The 24,757-nt window shown below is 30.9% G+C and overlaps 1 protein-coding gene across 11 annotated transcripts in view; it reads right to left on the bottom strand.

The window, feature by feature from the left end:
* Window positions 1–24,757, bottom strand: part of LOC106458691 (cAMP-regulated phosphoprotein 21-like) — a 101,607-nt gene that overhangs the window by 28,919 nt on the left and 47,931 nt on the right. For 4 of the 11 annotated variants that reach the window (XM_022384958.1, XM_022384957.1, XM_022384962.1 and 1 more), the window contains exons 2-9: window positions 18,462–18,588; window positions 16,156–16,517; window positions 12,091–12,225; window positions 8,265–8,352; window positions 5,955–6,096; window positions 3,607–3,747; window positions 1,545–1,650; window positions 548–649 (exon numbers count right to left, since the gene is read on the bottom strand). In XM_022384958.1, the coding sequence (XP_022240666.1) occupies window positions 548–649; window positions 1,545–1,650; window positions 3,607–3,747; window positions 5,955–6,096; window positions 8,265–8,352; window positions 12,091–12,225; window positions 16,156–16,449 (1,008 nt within the window). In that variant the 5' untranslated portion in view covers window positions 16,450–16,517; window positions 18,462–18,588. Of the gene's footprint in view, window positions 1–547; window positions 650–1,544; window positions 1,651–3,606; window positions 3,748–5,916; window positions 6,097–8,264; window positions 8,353–12,090; window positions 12,226–16,155; window positions 16,518–18,461; window positions 18,589–21,652; window positions 21,895–24,757 lie in introns of those variants that run through there. The other 7 variants (XM_022384959.1, XM_022384964.1, XM_022384963.1 and 4 more) reach the window with 7 other exon arrangements.

Here is a 24,757-nt window from a genome sequence, read left to right as displayed (position 1 = left end):
AACCTGAAATGTAGAAATTAAGAGGAAAATGAAAAAACATCTGCAGTTTACACGATTTTTTTATCAAAACATATTCCTGTCGGGTTAATAACACAAGAAATAAACTGTTTGACAACTCAACAAAAACTTCTGATCTACTGAACAGACATTCCTGAGCTTCCCTTTCAACAAACAGTAGCAAATGTCATTAGATTCATTACAGTCAAATGCATCAACAAATATATAAACATCTTTAAAGAAAAAGGAAGTGAACATCTTAAATCTGGGACACACTCAACCACAGCTTCTGACACACAAGTCTCCACCAACCCCATGTGTTTATTAATGAAAAATTACAAACAACTAAAAGACATAAAAGCCAAAATATGATATTCCCACAGTTTTAGAAGTTGATTTTATGAAAACATTTTCATTTGATTATGAATTTTGTAACTTTTCTTTTGAAATAAAAAAAACATATAAAAGCCAGATTAAGCTTGAAACAAAACGATAAAAAAAAGCACCCCCCAAAACTGACGGGTGGAGGAGACTTTGTAGTATCACTCACATCTTGGTTAAAAATCCTCGCTCTTGCCTTTTCATATTCCTCTTCTCTTTCTTCAAATGATTTGCTCTTTTTGCTGTCAAATGATGACTGTCTTTCAGGGCTCTTCATGTTCAAAAATATTTAAAACAGACCAAAAGAGGAAAAACAATTAAGACAAACTGCTTTATTACATTGTCAGTATCCACATAACCTTTTACCATATCCCCAAAGAACAGAAAACAAAGACATATGCTAGTGCAGTTACAAAACAGAAAAAATTATAAACAGTAAATCCAAACACTATTTGTTCTTTCTAAAAAGGAAAAAAACTTCACATGTGGAGAAAAACTTAAAGAAGCAATAACTAGCCAATAGCACACATACACATCCACATTTACCCAAATTAATAAAAAAATTAAAAACAATGGCTTGTTTATTTACTGAGAAAAGTAACAATTCCATCTATAAGCAAATCATGTACTATTTTAGTTAAAGTATAAAACATTATCCAGTCCGTTTTTCACAAACTTACCCTATGAAAAAAAAAAAAAAAACTAACTGAACAGCAAGCGGATAACGATTTTTATTCTTGTCATTGAAGACCAAGTTTGGGGCTGCTCATAAATGAATACATACCCAAATTTTTACTAAATTATTATACACAAAAATTTTAAATAAGCTGAAGCTATTCAAATTATTTTCCAAACACATCACAACAAAAAGAGCCAAACTTATGATCTCTCACAACTATTAAGTGTTGACTAATAAAATCAACGTACATAAAAACAAAAAAAACAGTTTGGCCACGAGAAAAGTTTTGCAATATTTCGGAAGTTTAAAAGTAAGAAATCTTTTTGCCATATCACACAACAGGCAAAGATGATTAATCACTGTTAATCTAAGCTACTTTTATGTATATTTTGTTATAAATTATTATATATTGCCATTAGAACTTCCACGAGAAGACATCGTGAAAAACTGTGCAAATTGTCCTACCTCAACTGTGAAATTTTCCTACCTCTTTGCCTTCTTCAAAAGATGCACTGTCTCGTTTTAGAATAGACTTCTTTGGCTCTAAAGGCATTAGCTCATCTCGTATGTGATCTCGAAACTTAGCTTCAGGTCTGGAAAAAAAATCAATTATCTTTAAAAAAAATAGCTCAAACATTCACCAAGTTTTCTTTTTAAAACAAACATTCATCAGTAACCTTCCTTTTAAAACTCAAACTCTCATCAATACCCTTCCTTTTAACTCTCTCGCTATGGATAGGTCAAAATGCATGTCACAACCTTTTAGAGTTATATTCAAAATTTAATTAACCTATTTTATTATCAGTGTATACAAATAAAGTTGGTGCTAAAACATAGCAAATAAATCAAATTTTAATATAAGTTTTAATGTCTTAGTTTTATAAGGGAATATTTAAACAAATCCTCAATCTCCCCTAGTCTGAGAATTGTGAGTGTTCTCTAGGTCATCCCCCCTTTTCTAATGTATTTACCACCTCTCTATGAAGTAGGGATTGTAACATAAGTTACACATTATAATATAGATAATACTAGAGCAAAGTCTAATATTTATAGCCTTCAATCTTCTTTACTTACATTCTTAAACTACAAAATCAGACTCTTTTGCCATGCCCACCTGTCACATGCTTTCTTTCACAAACAGTCAATAATTCTTTCTGATGTTTTATATTACATCATTTATAACTAATAAAAAGACCAATTTTTAATCTATCAAATGATGAATTATGATGCATTGTTATCAGTACAGAGTATTGCCAATTTCATCTTCAGTTTGAATGTTTATCTTGCAGTGTTCAGACCATAAGCCCCTTTTGTCTTAGTTAGAAAGCCTGTTAAATTATAAGTTATTATACAATGTCTTCTTTATGCATGTTATGATCCTGTGTTATTATATTCATTACTTAAATATATAAAAATTATTTAATGTACTAGTACCATCATTATAAAAAATAGTGGGCATAAAATTCATCAGCAACAGAGAGCAAAAAAATATAAAGAGGTCAAAAATAAGTATCATATTTCTAGTTTTTCATGTATATCTTTTATTTATTGTTATAAAGTAATTTAAATGTAAAAAATTAGAAACTTATTAGGTTACATAAGGTTAAATTAGGTACGACAAATAAGAAAAATAATAAGTAGAAACAGATGTAGACTGTTAGAAGCTTTAAGCTATTTAGGATAAAGTTGTAGTTTTTGATTACAATCAGTTGTCATTCTAGAAAGGAAAAGAGGGTAGATTTATTTTCTTATTTTTTTTTTATGGTGGTTATAAGGTCAGTCAAATTGTTCGAGTTTGTATAGAATTAGAGTAGAGAAAAATAACAGATAAAATGTAAAAAGCACTGATATCAAAATAATATAGAATCAATGTTCTATTTATAAATAACAATTTAATTCTCATTAAGAAATCATAAATATTAAAATAACAATTTGAATTTACAAAAGACGTTACTTACTAATGTCAAAATCAAATATGTGCGAGTCCTACTACGTGTAAAGATAGAGTAAGTTAGTAAGAAATTAAACTTTTCTCTTAATATATTTGCTATATGTTATCTTACATTAACAATAGCATACAAGCGACAAATTGAAATATTTTGGGAGTTTAACTTCATATATAAGAGTTTATTAATGTACTACACATTTATCGATGATCTATGTATCATACTTCCAAAAGCTATAACAAGAATTGCTTGGAAAACTATAAAGTGAAACTGGGAAAGTAGGAAGGTCCATCTACAAAAAGTTTATGCTCAGAGGGGTCAGATGAGTAACTAAAACTATATATTTTTTAACTTTACATCTTACCACTAATAATTTAAATATTATGAATTACATAAACCTTAAGGTGAAAACAAACTGTAAACTACACTCCTATTACTTTTCTTACCTTTCAACATGATTTGAAGATATTACAAATTAATAACTCTCAAAATGTACCCATCTTGCTTATTTTTTACACTTGTCATTTAATTAAAAGCTGATTATGAATTATCAAATATAAATACAACTTATGAAAAGAATATATCAAGTGAACCAATACTTACAATCTTGTATTTTTGGTTTTGTTAACAATTACAGCAGTTCCATTCTGATCAACATTGTGATCAAGACCAAAAAATGCCGCCACCCTGTGGACAAGCATGCGATGATAAGAGCTCATCTGGGGGAACTTGTGAGATTGCCGCCTGGAAAATTATCACAAGACAGAAACTGACATTAATTGCATTTTCAAGATGCATCTTTGCTACTTTTGGCACATAAAATCTTATACACATCTTATACAATATATATTTACCTAAGAAGCAAGGGTCACAGTTCATTAAATAATCTATATTACATAAACATGTACTTGGGAATTTTGTACTACACTGTAGTGTGTATTGAATGATAACACAGCTATTCAATTACATCTCAATTATTACACACACATAGATAATTTTATATTAAACAATTATTTGACAAGCCTGCTTATAACTGGCAAACTGTTGGAGCAGTTTTCATCATAATCTGGCATGTATCCTTATGACCCACTAAGGAGTAACATGTGGGGGGGGGGGTTGATAATATTTTGTTGATCTCAACCAAACTTGTCAAGCACCTTTATGGCCCAGCAGTGTGTGATGTGTAAGAAGGGAGTCATTGTTTGGATCCGACTCCTCTATGATTTCCCCATGCACTAAACGTGTATGTCATTTAGCACACCTAATATTTAATCACATAATAGAATTGTTTTAATGGACCATTTCTCACACTTAAAGAAACTCAGTTTAAGTAATCTACACAGTAACTTAAACTCTTATTTCTTGTTTGAATTTGCTGTTTTGCTGAAAACAACCTATCTGACACTTAGCATAATGTTTAGAGACAACAAGGGACCTACTGATCCACCTAGGCTGTCCCATCCTCTGAACTAAACTAAAACTATTTAATAAAAAAAACTCAAAGCCAGCCCTTATCATTTATACAGTTATCAAGATTTCTCTTAAACTCACTTAAACTTACTGCCTCCAACAACATCTGAAGGCAACCCCATTATGAAGAAGAAACAGATTTTTGATCCAAAATACTACAAAGTAACCTTTACTAAATTGCTAATTTCTTTAATATCTTGAGATACAATTTGTTTTGAGAGTTTCAAGTAAAAAGTTACTAGTCATTTTTCACCAAAGACCTTTGGCAGAACATTCCTGTGCATACCACTGTAATTCTTTGGTAGCTTATCAACACTCTCATACAAACCACTGTACTTCTTTAGTAGTTTATCAACACTCTCATACAAACCACTGTACTTCTTTAGTAGTTTATCAACACTCTCACACAAACCACTGTACTTCTTTAGTAGTTTATCAACAGTCTCACACAAACCACTGTACTTCTTTAATAGTTTATCAACACTCTCACACAAACCACTGTACTTCTTTAGTAGTTTATCAACACTCTCATACAAACCACTGTACTTCTTTAGTAGTTTATCAACACTCTCACACAAACCACTGTACTTCTTTAGTAGTTTATCAACACTCTCACACAAACCACTGTACTTCTTTAATAGTTTATCAACACTCTCACACAAACCACTGTACTTCTTTAGTAGTTTATCAACACTCTCACACAAACCACTGTACTTCTTTAGTAGTTTATCAACACTCTCATATAAACCACTGTAATTCTTTGATAGTTTATCAACACTCATACAAACCACTGTAATTCTTTGATAGTTTATCAACACTCTCATACAAACCACTGTACTTCTTTAGTAGTTTATCAACACTCATACAAGCCACTGTACTTCTTTGGTAGTTTATCAACACTCATACAAACCACTGTAATTCTTTGATAGTTTATCAACACTCTCATACAAACCACTGTACTTCTTTGGTAGTTTATCAACACTCTTACAAACCACTGTACTTCTTTGGTAGTTTATCAACACTCTTACAAACCACTGTACTTCTTTGGTAGTTTATCAACACTCTTTTCCAAATGTTTTCATAAACAAATTGTTATTACACCATTTTTTTTCAATATTTTTTCCCCACAAACACAAGTACAAAAAAGACAAGTGTACGAGTGTGTGTGTGTATCATGTTGCACCCATTAAAGAAACATAAAATACTACATACCCTGCAGAAATGTTATTTATGCTTTTAGTAAATGAGAGATTTTAGTTAGATTCTATACTTACCTATAATATTTTAACACACCTGAACTTTATACTAGAGTTGAATACATGTATTACTTGCCCTGCCACTAACAAAAGCATTAAAACTACATAAGCAGATTTAAAGCATTCAACATTCTAATGTTTGGATATTTTTTATAGATGGTATATATTTATAATTTTAAAGTATTACCATTTTAAAGTACTCTTCTTTTCATTAGGCAGCCTTACTTGTTATCTTTAATTAGGGTAATTACATCCTGCTCGATCCTCAGTAACATCATACGATCTTTCTGGTTTTTGTGTAAAGTGTCAATAATAAACTGTTGGAGGTCAATGCCAGTAGAATCTGTGTACGTCTCTGTGCTGGAATCTAAGTAAGTATAGAAAGAACACAAAAGTTTTAATAACGTTTTTGTAAAACAAGTTATAATAACTGACAAGCTGTATTCTAGGAACCAGTGCTGAAGATTACATCTCACAATGATTCACAATTAACAAAATTTTCACTTTAAAATCAGGTCAGGTTCAAAGAAATTATGTGAATATAAAGTTCTCAAGTTTAAAATATGTCTTTATGATTAAGTATATTTCATATACAGATCCTGAAAGAATAACAAGAGATCATTGAAAATCCAGTTCTACACACTTTAATGAGCATTAGCGAGGTGTTCCAAAAATAAGCGTCAGTCTTCCTCAGCCTAAATGTTTTGGTTAAATTTTTATCATTAAATTCAATTATATGAATGGGACAAATAATAGTTTTGGTTGGATATCTTACTCACCATATCCAATTAATTATTATTTTCCATTTATATGTTCTCAGTTTGAAGTTATCATCAGTATACATTTTTTGCAACATCACATAATCTTTGTTATCTTTTTTGGGGGGGGGGGCTTGGTGGAGTCCTGAGATAGCTGGGGAAATAGCATTTTCCCTACATGTAGTAATGTGATTTACCAGTCATTTTTAATCCCATAGTTTTGTCTCAGAGAGTCAAATGTGAAGAAATATGTGACACTCAAGACTGGAATGCACACCAGATCTCAGGTTACTAGAAGTAAGAAGTCATTTCATTGCATATTTTGATTTACTATCATTTAAAATACAAATAATTTTTATAATTTTCAGATGAAGAAATTATTTTATGTTTACTTCTTCAGTATATGTGTTTTTAATTTCAGTATTTTAGCTATTTCTAATGTTTTTTTGTAAACAAGAAACTTCTGCAATGGACTTTCTTCATTTAATTCTGCACACTAAAGTTACACCAGATTCAGATTGCACAGTGGATGTGTCCATACATATTAAAGAAAATGTGCCACAGGCATTTGCTACCGATTCATTATAGTATTATACTAGTACTTCATCACTGTTTTTCAAAAAATTTATAAGGATGTATACTTCTGCATGAGTGAGCAACCAATGCAGGTCCTTTAAAGGAATACAGCATGTAGCAAGGCAAGAGTATATACTTTACACCTCCAAGCCCCTCAATGAAACCAGAGATTTATTTAGACAGTGCTTCCAGCTGCTGTCACTACCACGACCACCTGTAGCATGGTGTGGCAACACAATAGTTGGGCAAGATGTTTAATTAAACTACATAATAGCAATCTGTATTACAACTAACATGGCTCCCACTCTCTTATGTTTAGAAAATACCAACAAGCACCAATCATTTGGATGATGCAATACCAATTATCTGTTGATGGAAATGCTATCCGATTATCCAATTCATCACAAAAATAATATCCAACTGCATCAGATTTCATCCTGTAGTGCAATATCCAATCCGATCGGATATTTATCCTATCTCTATACAATCATAAAGAACAGGCTGTTGTGGCTGGTGACTTTTTTTTTTACACATAATTTGGAAGGAAATATTTATGATCATAGAAACTTGTCTTTCATCTGTTATTAATTGTGGTTTATTCAGATAACTAGGTGCATTTAAGGTATCCTTACGATTATTGTGTGATCCATCATTTAATTCAGTAATAATAATAATCATAAAAACTTGTTTTCAAATTCTGAACTATCCAGTTATTTTTGTTTCGTTTTAAAAAGCAAATGATAGCTATTATTGTTTCCAATTTTAACAAAATGTTTACACTCCTCTTAAAATTTATTGCCACTAAATGATTAATAATTAAAAGAAAATGCTTCAAGAGGACGAGATTTAAATTCTTACCCCAGGAAAACATTTCAAGGAATATAGAGTTATCAGTTTTACCTTCTTGCCTCAAAGAAAAACATTTACTAAGGACAAAAAAGAACAAGATTTAATTTTTTACCTCACAAAAACAGGTTAAGAGGATACGATGCAATCACTTTAAATTCTTATTTCAAGAAAAACCTTTAAAAAGAATATAACAAGACCAGGTTTACATTCTTACTTCAGAAAAATATTTCAAAAGGATATAAAGAATGGGTTTAACTTCTTATTGCAAGAAAATGTTTGAAAAAGATAGAAAAGAATAAGATTTATTACTAACTCGTGTAAATGTTTCAACAAAATGTCTTTCACTTCTTACCTCTTGACAGACTGGAACAGCTATCCATACTACCCTGTGAACTGCCATGTTTTCCCAGGTTTTGCTGTGTGATACCAGAGCCTTTCGACTGGTAAGGAAAGAAAAGAACACTGACTTTACATTACCAAAATACCACTGGTAAAATATTTTAATCTTAACAAATTTTGGTATCAATTTACTCAAACGTGTGTAAATAAAATTTGTGTAATTAAAGATAAAACTACAGTATTTATAAAATTAGCTGATGTTACACTGTACATCATAAATTTTGCTTGTGTTTATTGTCACAATTAGTTGTACATGTGAAATCACAATCAATGTAAATTCAGGGCTAGTGCAGTGGAAGGGCCAAATAACCCTGAAACACCATTGGCCCCTTAAGCTAATGCTGTCCATTAATCTAATCTTAAATTTATTTTAAACTTGGCCCCATTTTCCTCAAAAATTAAATGACAAATTTAGCTCAAATTATTGCTAATAATCAGAAGGAATGTTTATATCACAATTTCTTGACCAGAAGAATAAGGAGTATATGCATAAAAATACATGCACACACACATACAGACACAGAAGAACATGCATAATAAACCATATCAGTGTCTATGCTGTTTATACATAAACTCAGATTAATGTAACAAATGCTGTAATGTTTTAGAATACTTTTTCTGGCCAGAATGAAGAACATAACACAATCAAAAAGCAGGTTCATTTGTTCCCGGAATCCTGAAAAAACACATCATTTGACAGTACAGAAAAATCCCTGTAAAAAAACTTACACACCATTAGAAGTATATAGGTTTATAATGTTGTTTCCTAATTTTGCTTCTTCTAGAAGCTTTTAAGCAATAGTAATGAAGCTCAATTATTTTACAATAAACTACAAAGTAAACAACACTTTTCATCTATTCCCGACACTTGTACAAATTATAAGTTTCACAAATCATTTCTTTTATTCATTTCTTCTTCTTTCACTGGATGTTTCTGCAGAATAGTAAAAACATGTCCACAGGTCAGTGCCAGTTCATGTACCAGTGATTTAAAACCACTGTATAATAGGACAGTTTGTTTGTGAATGTACACCTTATCTCTATCACTATCATAGTAAGCTATAAATATCAATATATCATATTTTCTGAGCTTCACAAACTAACATACTTAAAATTTCACAAGGAAGCTAGCAAATGCTCAATTTTGTAAAGGTCAGATGCAAATTATAGCTTACCAAAGTTAGATATTCCACTTAAATATACAATATTAAAAATGCTCTTACAGTAGATGGAACTTGTTGCCTTATATTAAAAATAATAACTTTATGGATTAACTGAAAACAAAATAAATAAACATATTTATGCAATGCAAATAAAAGTAAAGGGTGACACAGGAAATCATGACAAAGAGCCATCATGCAGAACAAACAAAAGGTTTAATCTGACTTCAATCTGAAAAGAAAAAGTGTTGTTAGAGATAAAAGGACAGATTCACCTTTATAAAAAAAAAGTTTTAATTTTACACATGTACAAAAAAATACGAGCATTTGAAAAATATCACTATCATTAAACAACTGAATGCAAATGATGTAATCAATAAAAAATTACATACCAAACCTTCCAACCTTATTCTTTATAACAAATTAAGTTGCAGTGTTAGGTTACACTAGTTATCAAAAATAAAATAAGCTTACTTAAAGCTCAGTACAAGGTTAATCCTACTATAATTTGAAAAAGATTGTTTGTTTGTGTGTGTTTGTTTATCCTCTAACTGCTCCTAAGCTTTTACATTTAGAATTTTCAAATATGGTTTAATCAACTATAAATGATTCAGGATGTGTCAAGAGGTCATTTTTCTTTTAAAATGCACAGATTTCATAGCTCCAGTGATGGCTAAATACAGATCATTCAATGGGGATGGCTACTAGAGATAGTGATGGTATTTCTCCAGTTTCCTCTTTCATTACATGGGGTATACATACAGTCTATATACTTTCAATCATTACTAGCATACTTAGGGCAAAAACAGAAATACTATTTATATTCATAACTGGTAAAACGTTAATTCTGCAACTGCAATAAAATCAATAACTGAATCGTATAAATGATTTGTTAACTTTCATGAACTTCTCACCGTGCATCGCACAGGTACATCTGCTAGTCTGTTCAATTTTACATCAATAAAACTACAATAAACTATTGATCAACTCCAATGTAAAAAAAGGAAATTTTATCTGGACATTTTTAAAAATTTTGATGTCTTTTTCCTGTATCATATTTAACCTCATATTCCAATAATGTTTTGTTTTCTCTTGTTAGTAGGTAGTTCATAACTCAGTGTTGTGTTGCTATAAAAACACTTTGCCTGGAAGAAGACACAAGCTGAAACATTGGTAAAATAAATATGTTTTTCTGACACTTAAGTCCTTTCTTAATCATATAACATTTTGTTATGTATATTTGCACAGAACTACTCAAGGGCTATCTACACTAACTGTCCTTAATTTTGAACTGATAGACTAGGAAAAAGGCAACTAGTGAACAGCACTAACTCTTGGGCGTTGTTTCCCTTCTTATATTCAAACAGCATTACATGCCAAATGTGTCTCTCATTGTGTGCCATTACTATAAGGGATTAGAGTATACTAAACTTTACACATTATATAAACGTGACATTTAGGCAGTTTGTTTAACTATTATACATGATATACGTTTTTTGGGGAGAGGGGGGGTTATGAAAGTGTTCCGAAATGCAACATTAATTTCTTGATGACCTAATATTTTAAATGAGGAATATGTAACATTGATGCTACTAATTTGTTATTCTAAAGTCTTCAGAAGAGAAGCTGTATATATGATTTTTTGTCACATCACAGAAACAGTTAATGTTAGAGAGAGAAAATGTGAGGCCAAGTTTATTCTTCTCACTGAGACTACAGGTTAACTATGAATTTAATAACTCAGTGTTGTGTCGCTATAAAAACACTAACCCAAAAGAAAGCACAAACTTGGTACTTTAGTAAAATAAACAACTTTTTCCAGAGCTTAAGTAATTTATTAATTGCAGAAAGTTTGTTTGCAAGTTTTTCATATATTCATGCAAACCTACTTGGGGCTATCGGCACTAATCATTCCTAATTTTGATCTGATAGACTAGAGGATTTGTTTTTTGTGTTTAAACACAAAGATATACAATGACTATCTGAACTGTGTCCACCACAGATATTGACATTCAATGTTTATCATGCAAGTCATCAAGCTTAATTCTAAACCATCAGGGGGGTAGACTAGTGGGAAGATGGTCAGTCGAAAGCATCCACCACCAATTCTTCGGCAATTCTTGTTAGAAAACAAATCTAGAATTTGGCCATTACCTTCATAATGAGCCCATCCACATCCCAAAACCATGGTGCTATTCTATTTTTTATATATATTCCTAGAAATAAAACTAAATAAAAAAAATGTTTTATCAGTTGATTTTATCAAAAGAACTGTAAAAGGATAGAATGATAGAGAGAAAAAGCATTGACAATCTCAGTAAAATTTTATGTATTAAAAGTAATGTCAAACACAGTATAGATATTTTATTTTAGCAGCATTTAATTCATGCTATATCAAGCTTTACTATATACAAGTTTGCTTTGGATTAGTGTCTAGGTTAATTAATATCAACTGAAGTCAATCCACTCCCATTACAGATTAAAAACCTATAAATGAAAATGTTAAACAAACATACAAGATCAACAATGCTCACATGCATGCAGAAATGCAAAAAGAATAGAGAAACAGCAGGTGCATTAACTATGGTTTCAAGCATGAAGAAAGGCAAGAAGACAGACCTGTGTAGTAAGAGTTGAAGCATTGGTCACAGTCAACATATTGCTGTTAGCCGACAATGCCTCCGCATCTGGAGGTGGCGAGGTATCATCACGAAGAGCCTGACTACGTACCAACAACTTGACTCGGTGATGAGCCTGGTACAGGTGCATTTACATAAAGAAGCTTAGTTTAAGCTGATCACATTCCCTTGCTGATACTATTCTATTTGTAATTCCTTAATTACATGTGATATCAGCTGAAAATACCTTTTATCATCATTTTCATATCAGAAACACAAATCAATACACTCAAATGAACTTACATATATACTTTTGTTTTGGTGGCATTATAAAATGTCATCACAACTTGAAACATATTTTTCAAAACATGAGGTTAGGATCATGACTAAGTTCTATATATACCACAAAATAAAAACAGATACAACAACTGTACAGTGTGTGTGTGTGTGTGTGTGTGTGTGTGTGTGTGTGTGTGTGTGTGTGTAAGGTAAGAATGTAAAACTAAGAAATGCAATTTAACAGCAGTCAAGAAGTAGTAGATTAACTACATGTACCTGCTCTAAGACCACTGGCAAAGTATTTAGTCCAACCTTCTAACGTACCTTAGAAAAATTGCTACTAAGCTTATCTTTACCTCATGTACTGAACTTAAATCCATTTTGTCCATCTAGCCACACGTATGTACAACTAAGTCCACACATTTTGGCCACTGGAAACTCAATAATATGACCAAATAAAATATTTCACTGACAGCAACATGATTTTCGCATTGAGTCCCAACAGTACACATAATTACAGAGCCACAATACGAGTACAAAAAGAAATCTTCATGGCATGACAAAACAACATTCCTTTCTTCACCAAGCACATAGAATAAGAGATTACACGTAATTTAATCCAGTTTTCTGGCCAGACTTTTATGAGTTATATGTGAAATTCTATTTAAAAATGAATTATCTTGTGACATAAAATATGAAGAATAAAAAAGATTAAACAGTTGCAAACATGAAAGAAACAACAAACATGCGTATTCTTTGAGTCTTTAAAGATTTCAAAATTAAATTCATAAATATGAAAAACAAACAGGAGTTTATGAAACAGTTAAAGATAAAAACTATAGATTTGAAAAAATTATGGATTTTTTGAGACAGTTATAGAATATATATATAAATCAAAAACTAACCAAATGAACAATACAACAAACAATTTTTTTGTTGTTAGGTTTCAAGAGTCCATTTATGAGCAGTTTGTTTGGCTTGTCAAACATTCCACTGTAACTTCACTAAGTTTACAGTTTCATACAATAAGCATATCGGAAAACACAAAGAAGTATCATTAAGGTTTTGTTCCAAATGGTTATTTAATAAAGCCTTTTTTTATCTACAATGTTCCTTCATTCTCTGCTGAGCAGATAATGTTGAAGTTTTTATCACTAGGTGTCTCAATACATGTTTTTGAAGCATAGATAAATGCTCAAATGATTTCTGTTGTTCGGTTTGAGGAGTTCTTTGATTTGAGCCACTAGGTGGCATGCCATGGAACTAATATAAACCTGCTTACAATGGTAAATTTGTAAAAACTTTTAATGCATAATTGAGGTTTAACAATAAAATTTATCAAAATTTTTGGATTTGTAGATTTCAAAATGTTAAACATATTTTTTCTTTATTTTAAAACTTAAAGAACCCATAAATGGTAAGATTATTGTTAGAGGTAATTTAGGTACATCAGACATCGGTACTTGGCTGGTCTTCACTTTTTTTTTTGTAGGTATTCCTTCTTAATTCTGCTTATAGGTTTCAGAAAAAAAAGATTCTTCTTGAGATAATTCTTGATGTTATCAAGATCTACACAAAACACCAGTTTTGTACTAGTTATTTTAAAGGCTCTATGAACCAATACGAAAATTAAATTCTTATTGAAAACAGAAGGTGTGAAAAGTCTATAGTTAAAATATAAATCTGAAAAAGCTGGTTTATGATAATAGGACACCAATAACTTTGTCTCATGATTAAAATCTTAAGGTCTAAGAATGGTAATACAGAATCTTTTTTTTTCTTCAACAGTAAAGTTAATATTTTGATGCCTTCCACTTAGATAAAATATAAACTTCTGTTTGAAGAGTATAAATACATCTTCAACATATATTTTAAATAGAACTGGCTTAAAATCATCTGGATGTTGCTGTAAATAGACCCCATTGCTATACAATGTAGTTGGTCATAAAATTTTCCTTGAAACAGAAAATGTGATTATTCTGTTGCAAAACAAAGCAATTTCAAAACATTATCTTTAGTTAACACATTTACAACTTCAGAAATATCAATTATCAAGTTAGCACATAACTCAATTACTTATTTTAATTGGACACTAGTGTATAATGATTCTGTCCCAAAACTTGCACTGTATATACTGGTTCAAAAAAATTTAGATTTCTGTAATATTCAGAGAAGTCAAAATTATCTCTGAGTATTCATTAGTGGTAATGGCTTTATAGAATCATCCAAAAAAACTGCTACTTTATATGCACCTAGATTAGATACAATAGGTTGAATGGAACAATCACTAACTCTTTCAGCAAGGGGTTGGTCCCTGGGACCGACCTTGTAACCATTTGGTGCTTGTTATAGTTTTCATGCTATAACTTTTAAATTAGTAAGTGTATGTTAACGAAACTTGGCAGATTATCAGTAAACATTACGATGCTTTCATATGCAAAATATCAAATTTTTTTTTATTAAGTCTTAAGGTTTGTAAAGCAATGTTTTTCTCATGCCTCTTTTATTTTCACATGTTGCCAATCCAACATGCAAAGTAATTTTAATTTTAAGATAAAAAATACTTTTGTGCATCAGGAAATTTTCAACTTTCACATGCAAAATCTTTATAATGTCCAGATAGTTATTAAACATTTCTTAAGAAAAACTATATATTTTATCTGTTATTTTCAGTAATGAATCTCTGTACGAGTTTGGTTGATTTGACTGATCTTGTAACCATCTTAAAAAAATTAGGAAATAAATATAAATTATGCCTTTTTTGTTCTAGAATGACTACAACTTATAACACAAAAACATAAATGTTTAGACTAAATAGTTTAAATCTCATAATATTATACATTTATATTTATATATTATGTTTATTATATTGACCTTTCAGCCATGCCTGGTTAACAAAACATAAGTTACAATGACACGGCACAAGTGCCCTCATGTTACTGTATCCAATAATATAAAACTGACTTTTAGTCTTTACAAAGTGACCTGTCTTGGCTGTGTTTTAGTAGGCTAGTATTTTGTAAAATACAGTCACATTTTAATTATTATACATTATATATGTATATAGATTACTGCTATTTAGAAATAGGTTATTAAACGTATTTTTCTTAGAACATAGAACAGTAAATAAAGGAGTAAAGTAAACAATTATCTCTTCTAGTTATGACCTTTGTACTCAGTTGCTGCTTGAGGAAGGTTGCTAAGCCTTTCAAAATTTTGCATTTGGAGGATACGAAAATTATTTTTTTTTTTTTAAGTTTTATATATACAGTTGAATAACCAAAAAATCATAAATTATTATATCAGTACCACAGAATTGCACTATAACTTATCAAGCTTAGTAACTAAGCTGTATTTCAATCTAAAAAAATATGAAATTTGGAGCAGACTAAAGACACAACCTACCTCCTTGAAATCTTGGTTCAAAAGAAAGAGATGGAATCCAAACACACATCTGGCAAAGGGTTAATGAATTTTAGACATTCCATAAAGAATACAGTATTGTGAACCTGTAAGTCTCATGTCATGGTAAACCTCTTCGGAAATGACATCACTGTCTTAAAATTGTAGGTATTCTTTGAACTCTAATGTGGAGATTTGTATAGTAAGAAGAAAAATTTTTAAATGTTAAACTAGTTATAAGTCCATGTAACAAATGAAAACAATTTTGCTGTCAAAAATATACTTTAGAATTACTGCTTAAACACAAAAAGAATGAATAAATACCATAAAAATCTTGAAAAGGGAATAAAACTTTATAAGAGGAAAACAAGACAAGTGAACTTACCCTGGATTGAGCCTTCTTTTCTTTTCCCATGTATCCAGATACAGGTGATTGTCTTGAGCCTGGTCCAGGTGAGCTGTGCGTTCGAGAAGAAACATCTCCATCACTTCCAATACCATCATCACCTTCATCCTCCCCTCCTCCATCTGAATTGTCTTCCTGATCCTCTTTTCCTCCTCCTCTGTCTTCAATATGAATTGTTACTGGAACAGGATTGATACAACCTTCATCTTCTTCCAGTTCAATTTCTTCCTGTTTGGCCAAACGAGGGGTCCTAGCCCCTGGTCGTTTCTCCATCGTTCGTTTATCAAAATTGTTAACTGTTTCTATGACTAATGGTAATGATTGGAGATATGAGCTGTAAACTGAGTAAAAGTTCTTTTTTTATCAAATATTGTAAAAATATATAAAGATATGAAACTTCAATCAAAAGAAGAATTATGCACTCTGTAGGCTACAACACAGCATGACATATGAGCTTCAAAAGCAAGAAATACAAATATTTGTTAATCTTACTTTTGGTTTTGTTTACTCTTGAAACAGAACACTTTCGAGGATCCTGTGGAAGTACATCTGGTATATAGACACAGGTTCTGAATGATTCCTTAAATGTTCTTGCCAATTTTCATGTAAATTCATACAGCCAACCCTGAGAGCCTCCAAAAATCCCTTGACCCCATTTGAGAAGTGGTTATTATAAAACTTCAAAAATCTAATGGTACACACGTATTTGAATTATCACTTACCTGTCCAATGTCAATGAATGTTTAACACACATCCATAAATCCAGTCTTAAGAACACCAAAACTCTTTGATCCACCAAATGGGAAACACATTTGAAAATTTCTTTATTAGTTTATAGTTTCCAGTGGCTCTATTCATGTTAATATCAATTTTCAAATATATACTGATTCACTCAAACATGAGAGCCAAGAAGAAAAAAATTCCCTTAACTCTCTCCCCTTTATTGGGACCCCTCACAAATCTCTAAGAATTTGTTTTCATTTTAGTACTAGTGAAAGTACTGAACTTCGCTCAGGTTATTATGTTGATATATTCTGGATGACTATGTCAGTGTGTGTAATCTGAACCTATTTTAGCAAGGGGATCATGAAATCTTGCAAGTGTAGTGAATGTTAGTACAATTTAAAGAAATAAAGTAAAGGCATAGTGTGCGATAACCTAGACTAGATGAATTCAAATTCAATGACGAGGAGCCCACTTTGAGACTAATAACATTTGGAAACGGCTTGAATGGGTAATGAAGAAAAACTTTAATAGAAGTTTAACAAAACATAAAATGTACAACGTTTCGACAAGGTTTTGTCATCATGTCGATACATTGTACATTTGCTGTTTTGTTAAACTTATATTAAAGTTTGTCTTCATTACCCATTCAAGCCATCTCCAAGCATTATTAACCTAGCCTAGAGCCAAGTGCATAAAATTTATCATGAAAGTAAAAATATCGATCCAAATTTAAACTTAAATTGTTTCTGAATTAAAGTATTCTCTATTATATAACCAACGTTTTTAATAATAAAAAAACTCTTTAATCAACAGAGACTAAATTAAGAAATCAACAAATATTTTGTCAATTTTGTAGTTTATACATTTCATTTTATACTTTCAGTACATAGACTAACAACAATATTAGGTTATAAGTTTGTTACTAAGCAAGATGACATAAAACCCATTGTTGAAACACATTGTTATCAAAATGCACTGACTTTTCTATACATATTAGAAGTTATATAAGGAACCTCTTCTTTTCTATGTGGTTTTTTGTTAGCTTGTCTCATTAAAAGGATGAGCATGCACATGTGTGCACACATGTGGATAAGTAATAAAACCCAGGTACACACCCTCAAGGTCCACTTAGTAATGGATGCAAAATTTCAGGTTTCTCGGTTCCTTCCTCTTGGAGCTATGGCACTCACACACATACAAACATCCTTTTATTATTATAGACATATTCTGTAAGGATAAATAAATTAAAATACAAAATTTCAAGTCATTTTGTCAGAAATTATGGGAGGTGTTCAGAAATCAAGTAAAACATAGATGCATACATACAATTAAGAATTATTATAGAGACTAGCAAATGTACATACACCTCACTTGGCAGTTATTTAGTTATTCTGTTGAAATGAAGGGGAGAATGTGTGTGTGTCTGTTGCCATGCACACACCAAGCAAACAGACAACTATGCTTTGTGTGTGTGTGTGCACACACACAAGAATTTATCCTGCTAAATTACATTATTTTCACACCTTATACATATAAACCATACTGATTTTCAAACTCACCTTTTCCATCATGACTTGAAAGGGAAATTAGCTCATAAACCTCTTAATGATTTACAATAGCAAGGCACACAGTCACTAGTCTAAATCCTCTTCCACTTATAACCTGGTATTTTAACAGAACTTGATCCTGTAGGTGTACAACAATTTCATTAAGAACTCATTTTAACCTTTAAACATACACAGTTTGATTTCTACAATATTCCTACATATATCACTAAATATAAATTATCACCACCATAATTTTGATCATGAAGAGAAAAATATTACATTTCATACACACCAAACGCTAACAAGTTTATCCTAAGAATAAGTTACCTGGATTTTGGAGACTTTTCCCAATGTTTTTGGCATAATCATGCTTGCTGAGTAAAATAATTAAAAAATAAAATAAATTCAAACCCGCCATCCACAAAGATCGGAAATGTTTTATAAACATACCTGAAAAATTCTAATTTTCAACACTATACCAATAGAGAACAAGTATGCTTTATATTCCTAAAAACTTCTAATGTTCATCCTTTTACCACTGGGTAACTATTGTACTTTACATTCCTAAAAGTTACTAGCGTTTATCGCTGTACCACTGGAAACAAGTATGCTTTGAATTCCTAAAAGTTACTAGTGTTCATCACTCTACCAATGGAAAACAAGTATGCCTTATATTCCTAAAAGTTACTAGTGTTCATCACTGTACCAATGGGAACAAGTATGCTTTATATTCCTAAAAGTTACTAATGTTTATTGCTGTACCACTGGGGAACTAGTATACTTTAAATTCTCCAATATTAATGGTGTTCATTACTGTACCAATGAGGAGGTAATATACTATATATTCCTAAAAGTTACTTGTGTTCATCACTGTACCAATGGAGAACAAGTATTTTTTATATTCCTAAAAGTCACTACTGTTGATCACTTTACCAATGGAGAACAAGTATGCTTTATATTCCTAAAAGTTTCTAATGTTCATCAATTTACCACTGGGTAACTATTGTACTTTACATTCCTAAAAGTTACTAGTGTTCATCACTGCATCAATGGGAACAAGTATACTTTAAATTCCCAAAAGTACTGTACAGACCTTATAAATTTTATATCTTATGTACAAATTCTCACCAAAACATTATTAAGCAAGCCAAGCTATTCATTTAGGTTTAAAAAAACAATTCAAAACTAAATTTTAAATATTTCTCAATACATGTGGATGTCTATTTGGAACCCGTGAATGGTAATCTCTATCAATATGTGTGTTATACATATTTTGTCTTCTTTGTACAATGAGCATCTCTACTGATAAACCACCTAGGGATTTGCTGAAACCTAAACAAGTGTGAGAGCTTGCATGCATGCACACATACAAACAAGTTTATAAATATACATTCACAGACAAATTCATACACAGCTCACAAATATATATTTATCATTTTTAAGGCTAGAGAATCAGCTTAAAGTGGGGGAACAAGAGAAACACAAAGGAAATACACTGACTATGAGAAACAGTAGATGACTACACTCTTGCTTCTTCAGCACATGTGTTGTTACATACATCAAGAACTAAAAGTGAAAGTAGGCAACTGACAAAAATAGGTCAGGTCAAGAATAGATGTCTATAAATAGCATTAATAGAGGGGAACAAATTACACAGACCAACTTCAAGCAAACAAGGAATCCATTTACTGAATATGTACATACTCTTAAATGTTTTTCATACTTTGCAAGGTTCTGCAGTAACACTGAACTGGAATGAAAAGCTCATCAACAACAGTTCTGTAACAAACAATGTACATTTTCTATTACATTTTATTTTGAATTTATTTTCAAATGCCAAAATAACTTTTCCAAAAGTTCTCCAATGACAACAAAAAGCCTCTGCTTGAAGTCAACATGCACTTGAAATTCCTTATAAATATGAACAATATGACTCAACTTTTAAACAACAACTTGAAGTTATCAACTACCTTTGGGGCTAGGATAAAATACTGAATTCATTCTTTCTTTTATAAACCAGAAAGAGAGAGAGGCATTATCCCTTCACAACATATACATAACCCAATAAATAGATATCAGTTCCATGTAATTTTCTAGTCAGTAAAAACAGGAGTACCAGATTATTCTGAACTGATTGGCAAAGTGTTATACAACAAAATCAATAAATGGTAGAGTAAATGCTATTGAAAGGTTATAACAGGGATTGTAATTTGTAATTTCTTCTATACACAAATAAAATATAAAAACATGTATCCATACTGTTGACAGATCCTAAACAGTTTTAATTTAAAAATCAATAATCAGAATAAGTGAGTACAAGTTACAGTTACTAAAAAAAAAAACTGTTTTATTATTTTCAAATATCATTTTCAAAATGTCATTCAAAGTTTTGAAACTTTTAACTTGCAAGATATTTAAATTATTACACAATATTAAATGCTTCAAATATTTGCTGTGTCAACAGTTACAGAACTGCAACAAAGTAAGCACTTAATCTAATCTGAAATCTATCCAAAAAAATAACTGTTATAATTGTGTACGGTACGTACGTGAATCATAAAAATATAAAATCCCAGATCAGTGTTTCTGAACTCATAAAAATATATTTTTCATAAAGCACTTTGTAAATTTTACATACAAACCTAAAGTTTGTAGTAATTTATTTTAATTAGTCTTAAGTTATGATCAGAGTAAGCTATGTACTTAGAGTAAATAAAACCAACTTGGCGCTCAGTACAGTTAATTAAATATATTAGTAGATTGTGCTCCTACCCACCCAACAGTATACTGTGCTCCAATGTCAGACAATGTATTGCTCTCCTACTCCATACAGGGATACTGCATTAATAAAATGTTTAAGGGCCTGACAGTTAACTTAGATTTATAACTAAGAACCAGAGTGCACTACTCGTTAAGGCTCAATGTTTTTTTTTTGTTTTGATAATATTACTAATAATTATGACTGCATGATTTATAAGTTTTCCCACTGAACCTATATAGCCATATTACACAAATGAAGGACTTGAATCATTTCAAAGCTTAGACTAAAACTCAGTCACTGCATGCTAAATCTTTGTACTTGTGAAGTTTGCCATTATTAATACCAAGTTAGAAAATACTCTCATTAAATGTACAACACGACAAAACTCTACATCACATTACTTTCCATAAAACCAAAACATCAAGTAAAAACTGAGTCATACCTTCTGCATTACATGTACTGTATGAGATCATGGGAAATTTCCAATTGCTACTTGATGTTCATTTGTTCAACAGCCCAACTGCACAGGTAGAGGTTAATACTCAACACATATGCACAATATTTTCTGTCCCAAGGACAGTCATGTGGCCTTTATACCTTGTAATTCTTGTTAAGATTTTTTAATCTTAGAAACAATGATTGTGTTTCCCGCAATATCTAAATAGGTGCACATGTGGTGGCACACTAAAAGATAAGTGCAAGGTGTCAGCACACACACACCCATATTTTTACTTTTCATTTAAAAATATCAGCTGAAAGTGTTTGCTCAATTTCACAACAGTTTTCTGTCTACACACTCATGATATATTTAGAAACGTAAAATAAATAAATACACAAATTGGAATTTCCAACATGATACTACTAGCTTATGAACTTAGTTATCACAAGAGAGCAACTGTGTGAACATCAAAGAGTTCCTCAATTCATTACCAGGTGATGCAATAGTCAGAAGTCTCATGAAATAAGCACTACTGAGATGGGGAGGAGATAATTAAAAAAATCAGAAAGATGCCAATACTTTCCCTAACTCATCAGGTTTTTTGAGATATAACTTAAGTTAATTATAGCATGTATTAACAATTATTACTACACATGTAATAGCAGAACATACTTTAAATACAGATCCACCCCGGTACCTCATAACTATTGGTGTAAACTTTCCCTCGCTACTGACCCATAAATACACTAAAGTTGGAAATACAAAAAAAAGAAGGTTTCTTAATAAATTATACAAGTCTCCCTATACTCTCATCATATGCAAGTAGAAATATCTTTAATAAAAAAAAAAGAATATCTAATTATTGGGGGAAAGATTCACATAGAAACACAGTACCTATAAAGATCCTTCTCAAGAATTTCAGGACACATCTGTTCAATCATTTTCCAAGGCCAACATAATTAATGTGAATTTTTTGGACTATGTATAGGTGTGCCAGTTTCCTCTTTCACTTTAATTATAATGTTTTATGATTCCTCTCATGAACATCCTGGAACTAAGATATTTGAATTAAAAACCTAATGTGATCACATCTCTTTGAGAAACAACTGATTTTATAAATGGATGTATGGGATAGGAAATATGAAACACAAAATTATTTGATAAAATTGATGTTGTGTTTTACTTGTGTAAATGCAAGCTAAAAAGAGAAAACTTAGTTCCTAATCAATGACTCTACTTTCCACATACTTTAAAAAAAATATTTCAAACATCTGTTCAATTAAAAGTTACTAAAATTTAAGAACAAATATATTTACATATTAAATTTTTTTGATAAAGCCACAGCATTTTAGAGTAACATGTATTAAAGGTCCTTTATATATATTTATTTATTTAACATTATTTTTGATTTTTACTTTCAACTCACTTTTTCCTATGTTAAATGCACATTTTTCTAATAAAACAACTCATGCTAATGCATAACTTTACAGAATTCCTTAATACAAAAGTTGATCTTTAACGTGAACTTTTGGTCACCACAGCTTATCACTAACGTTTCAAAACAATACCTACCTTATGAATATTGATATAATTTCTAATAAATAATAAGTACAGAATTTGAATAAAAGATTTAACAAGAGGAAATGAAAAGTATGTAGCGCAAATTAAATAGTTAGATTAAAATAGATTTAAATCAATCGAAGAATGTGTATTATTTAGTCTCTAAATAAGTTTTTTTTTTATGAATAACGTTTTTTCTTATTAGAAGTTCAGTATCACACTTGGCTGTTGAGAGAATTTTAAAGTTGCGGAAAGATATTGTATGGCTTGTTTCTGTATTGTGTTGGTAGATAGCAGAGTTGGGAGGGTTTGTAATTTTTCTTCCAGTTTTTGTAGATGTCTATCTACCAACACAATACAGAAAAAGGGCATCCGATTAAGGACCGAATTCTCTCTCCAACTTTCAAATTTTCTCAACAGCCAAGCATGATGCCGAACTTATAATAAGAAAAACTTTATTCATAAAAACTCATTCTTCAGTCTCTAAATAATACACATTCTTCGATTGATTTAAATCTATTTTAATCTAACTATTTCATATGCGCTACATACTTTTCATTTTCTCTTGTTCTACTTTTTTGTATTCAAATTGTTTATTTACGAATCTTATTACAAAGTCTCTTAGGGTTATTTTACTGTTCGCTCACATACAAACCAATCATCCATTGCTTTCTCCAGAAATAAAAGTTTGGATTTTATTAATCCACCAGCGTAAATTAACTTCTTGCGCGTAGCTATAAAACTTCAAATATAAACTAGACTTAACCCTCAATATAGGGGTGCCAAACATACGTTAGGTTATACCTTTTTAACAACCATATCCGGTACAAAATTTCAAATACGTTTTTCACTCAGGTTCACATACGTTGAAACATCAACGAAAATAATGATCTCCGTGAGCGTTTCCACGACAGAATGATTACTGGGGACATTTCTTACCTTCATCTTCGTTAGATTCGCCCACTCATATAACACACCCAGATTCAAATGACCGTTAACCTTTTGAATTGTTTCTCCTGCTAACCACGCAAACGACAGCCTTTTAACAACAAAAAATCATATACGATACGAAAAATTATGGTTGATCACTTTAGATCTATTGTTTATTAACCTTCCAATATCATATTTTGAAATACACCTTCAGGAACTACTTCGGCGTAATTCGTAAGTTATTTGACAAAAATCACATTATTTGGAATCAACGTACAGCTCAAACACTACGCTCGTTCCACGCTAATATAATCACAATTCTTTGAAAATTAATAGGTCATATCCATATGACAACAGCGATAATGAAAACTCGGCTTTCACTATACAAAATACACCCTCCCCCCGTAGCTCAGCGGTAAGTCAGTGGGCTAATAACGCTACCCGCAAAGGGCATAGCAGATACAGCCCACTGTGTAGATTTGAGTTGTATTGGATGTATTGGATAGGTCATGATATGGAATTATTACTATAAATGGATGTATTGGATAGGTCATGATATGGAATTATTACTATAAATGGATGTATTGGATAGGTCATGATATGGAATTAGTACTATAA

Source organism: Limulus polyphemus, unplaced genomic scaffold (genome assembly GCF_000517525.1).
Source record: "Limulus polyphemus unplaced genomic scaffold, Limulus_polyphemus-2.1.2 Scaffold501, whole genome shotgun sequence".
NCBI lineage: Eukaryota > Metazoa > Arthropoda > Merostomata > Xiphosura > Limulidae > Limulus > Limulus polyphemus.
The sequence above is the reverse complement of the archived record's forward strand: the minus strand, read 5'-3'. Positions and strand labels throughout refer to the sequence as shown.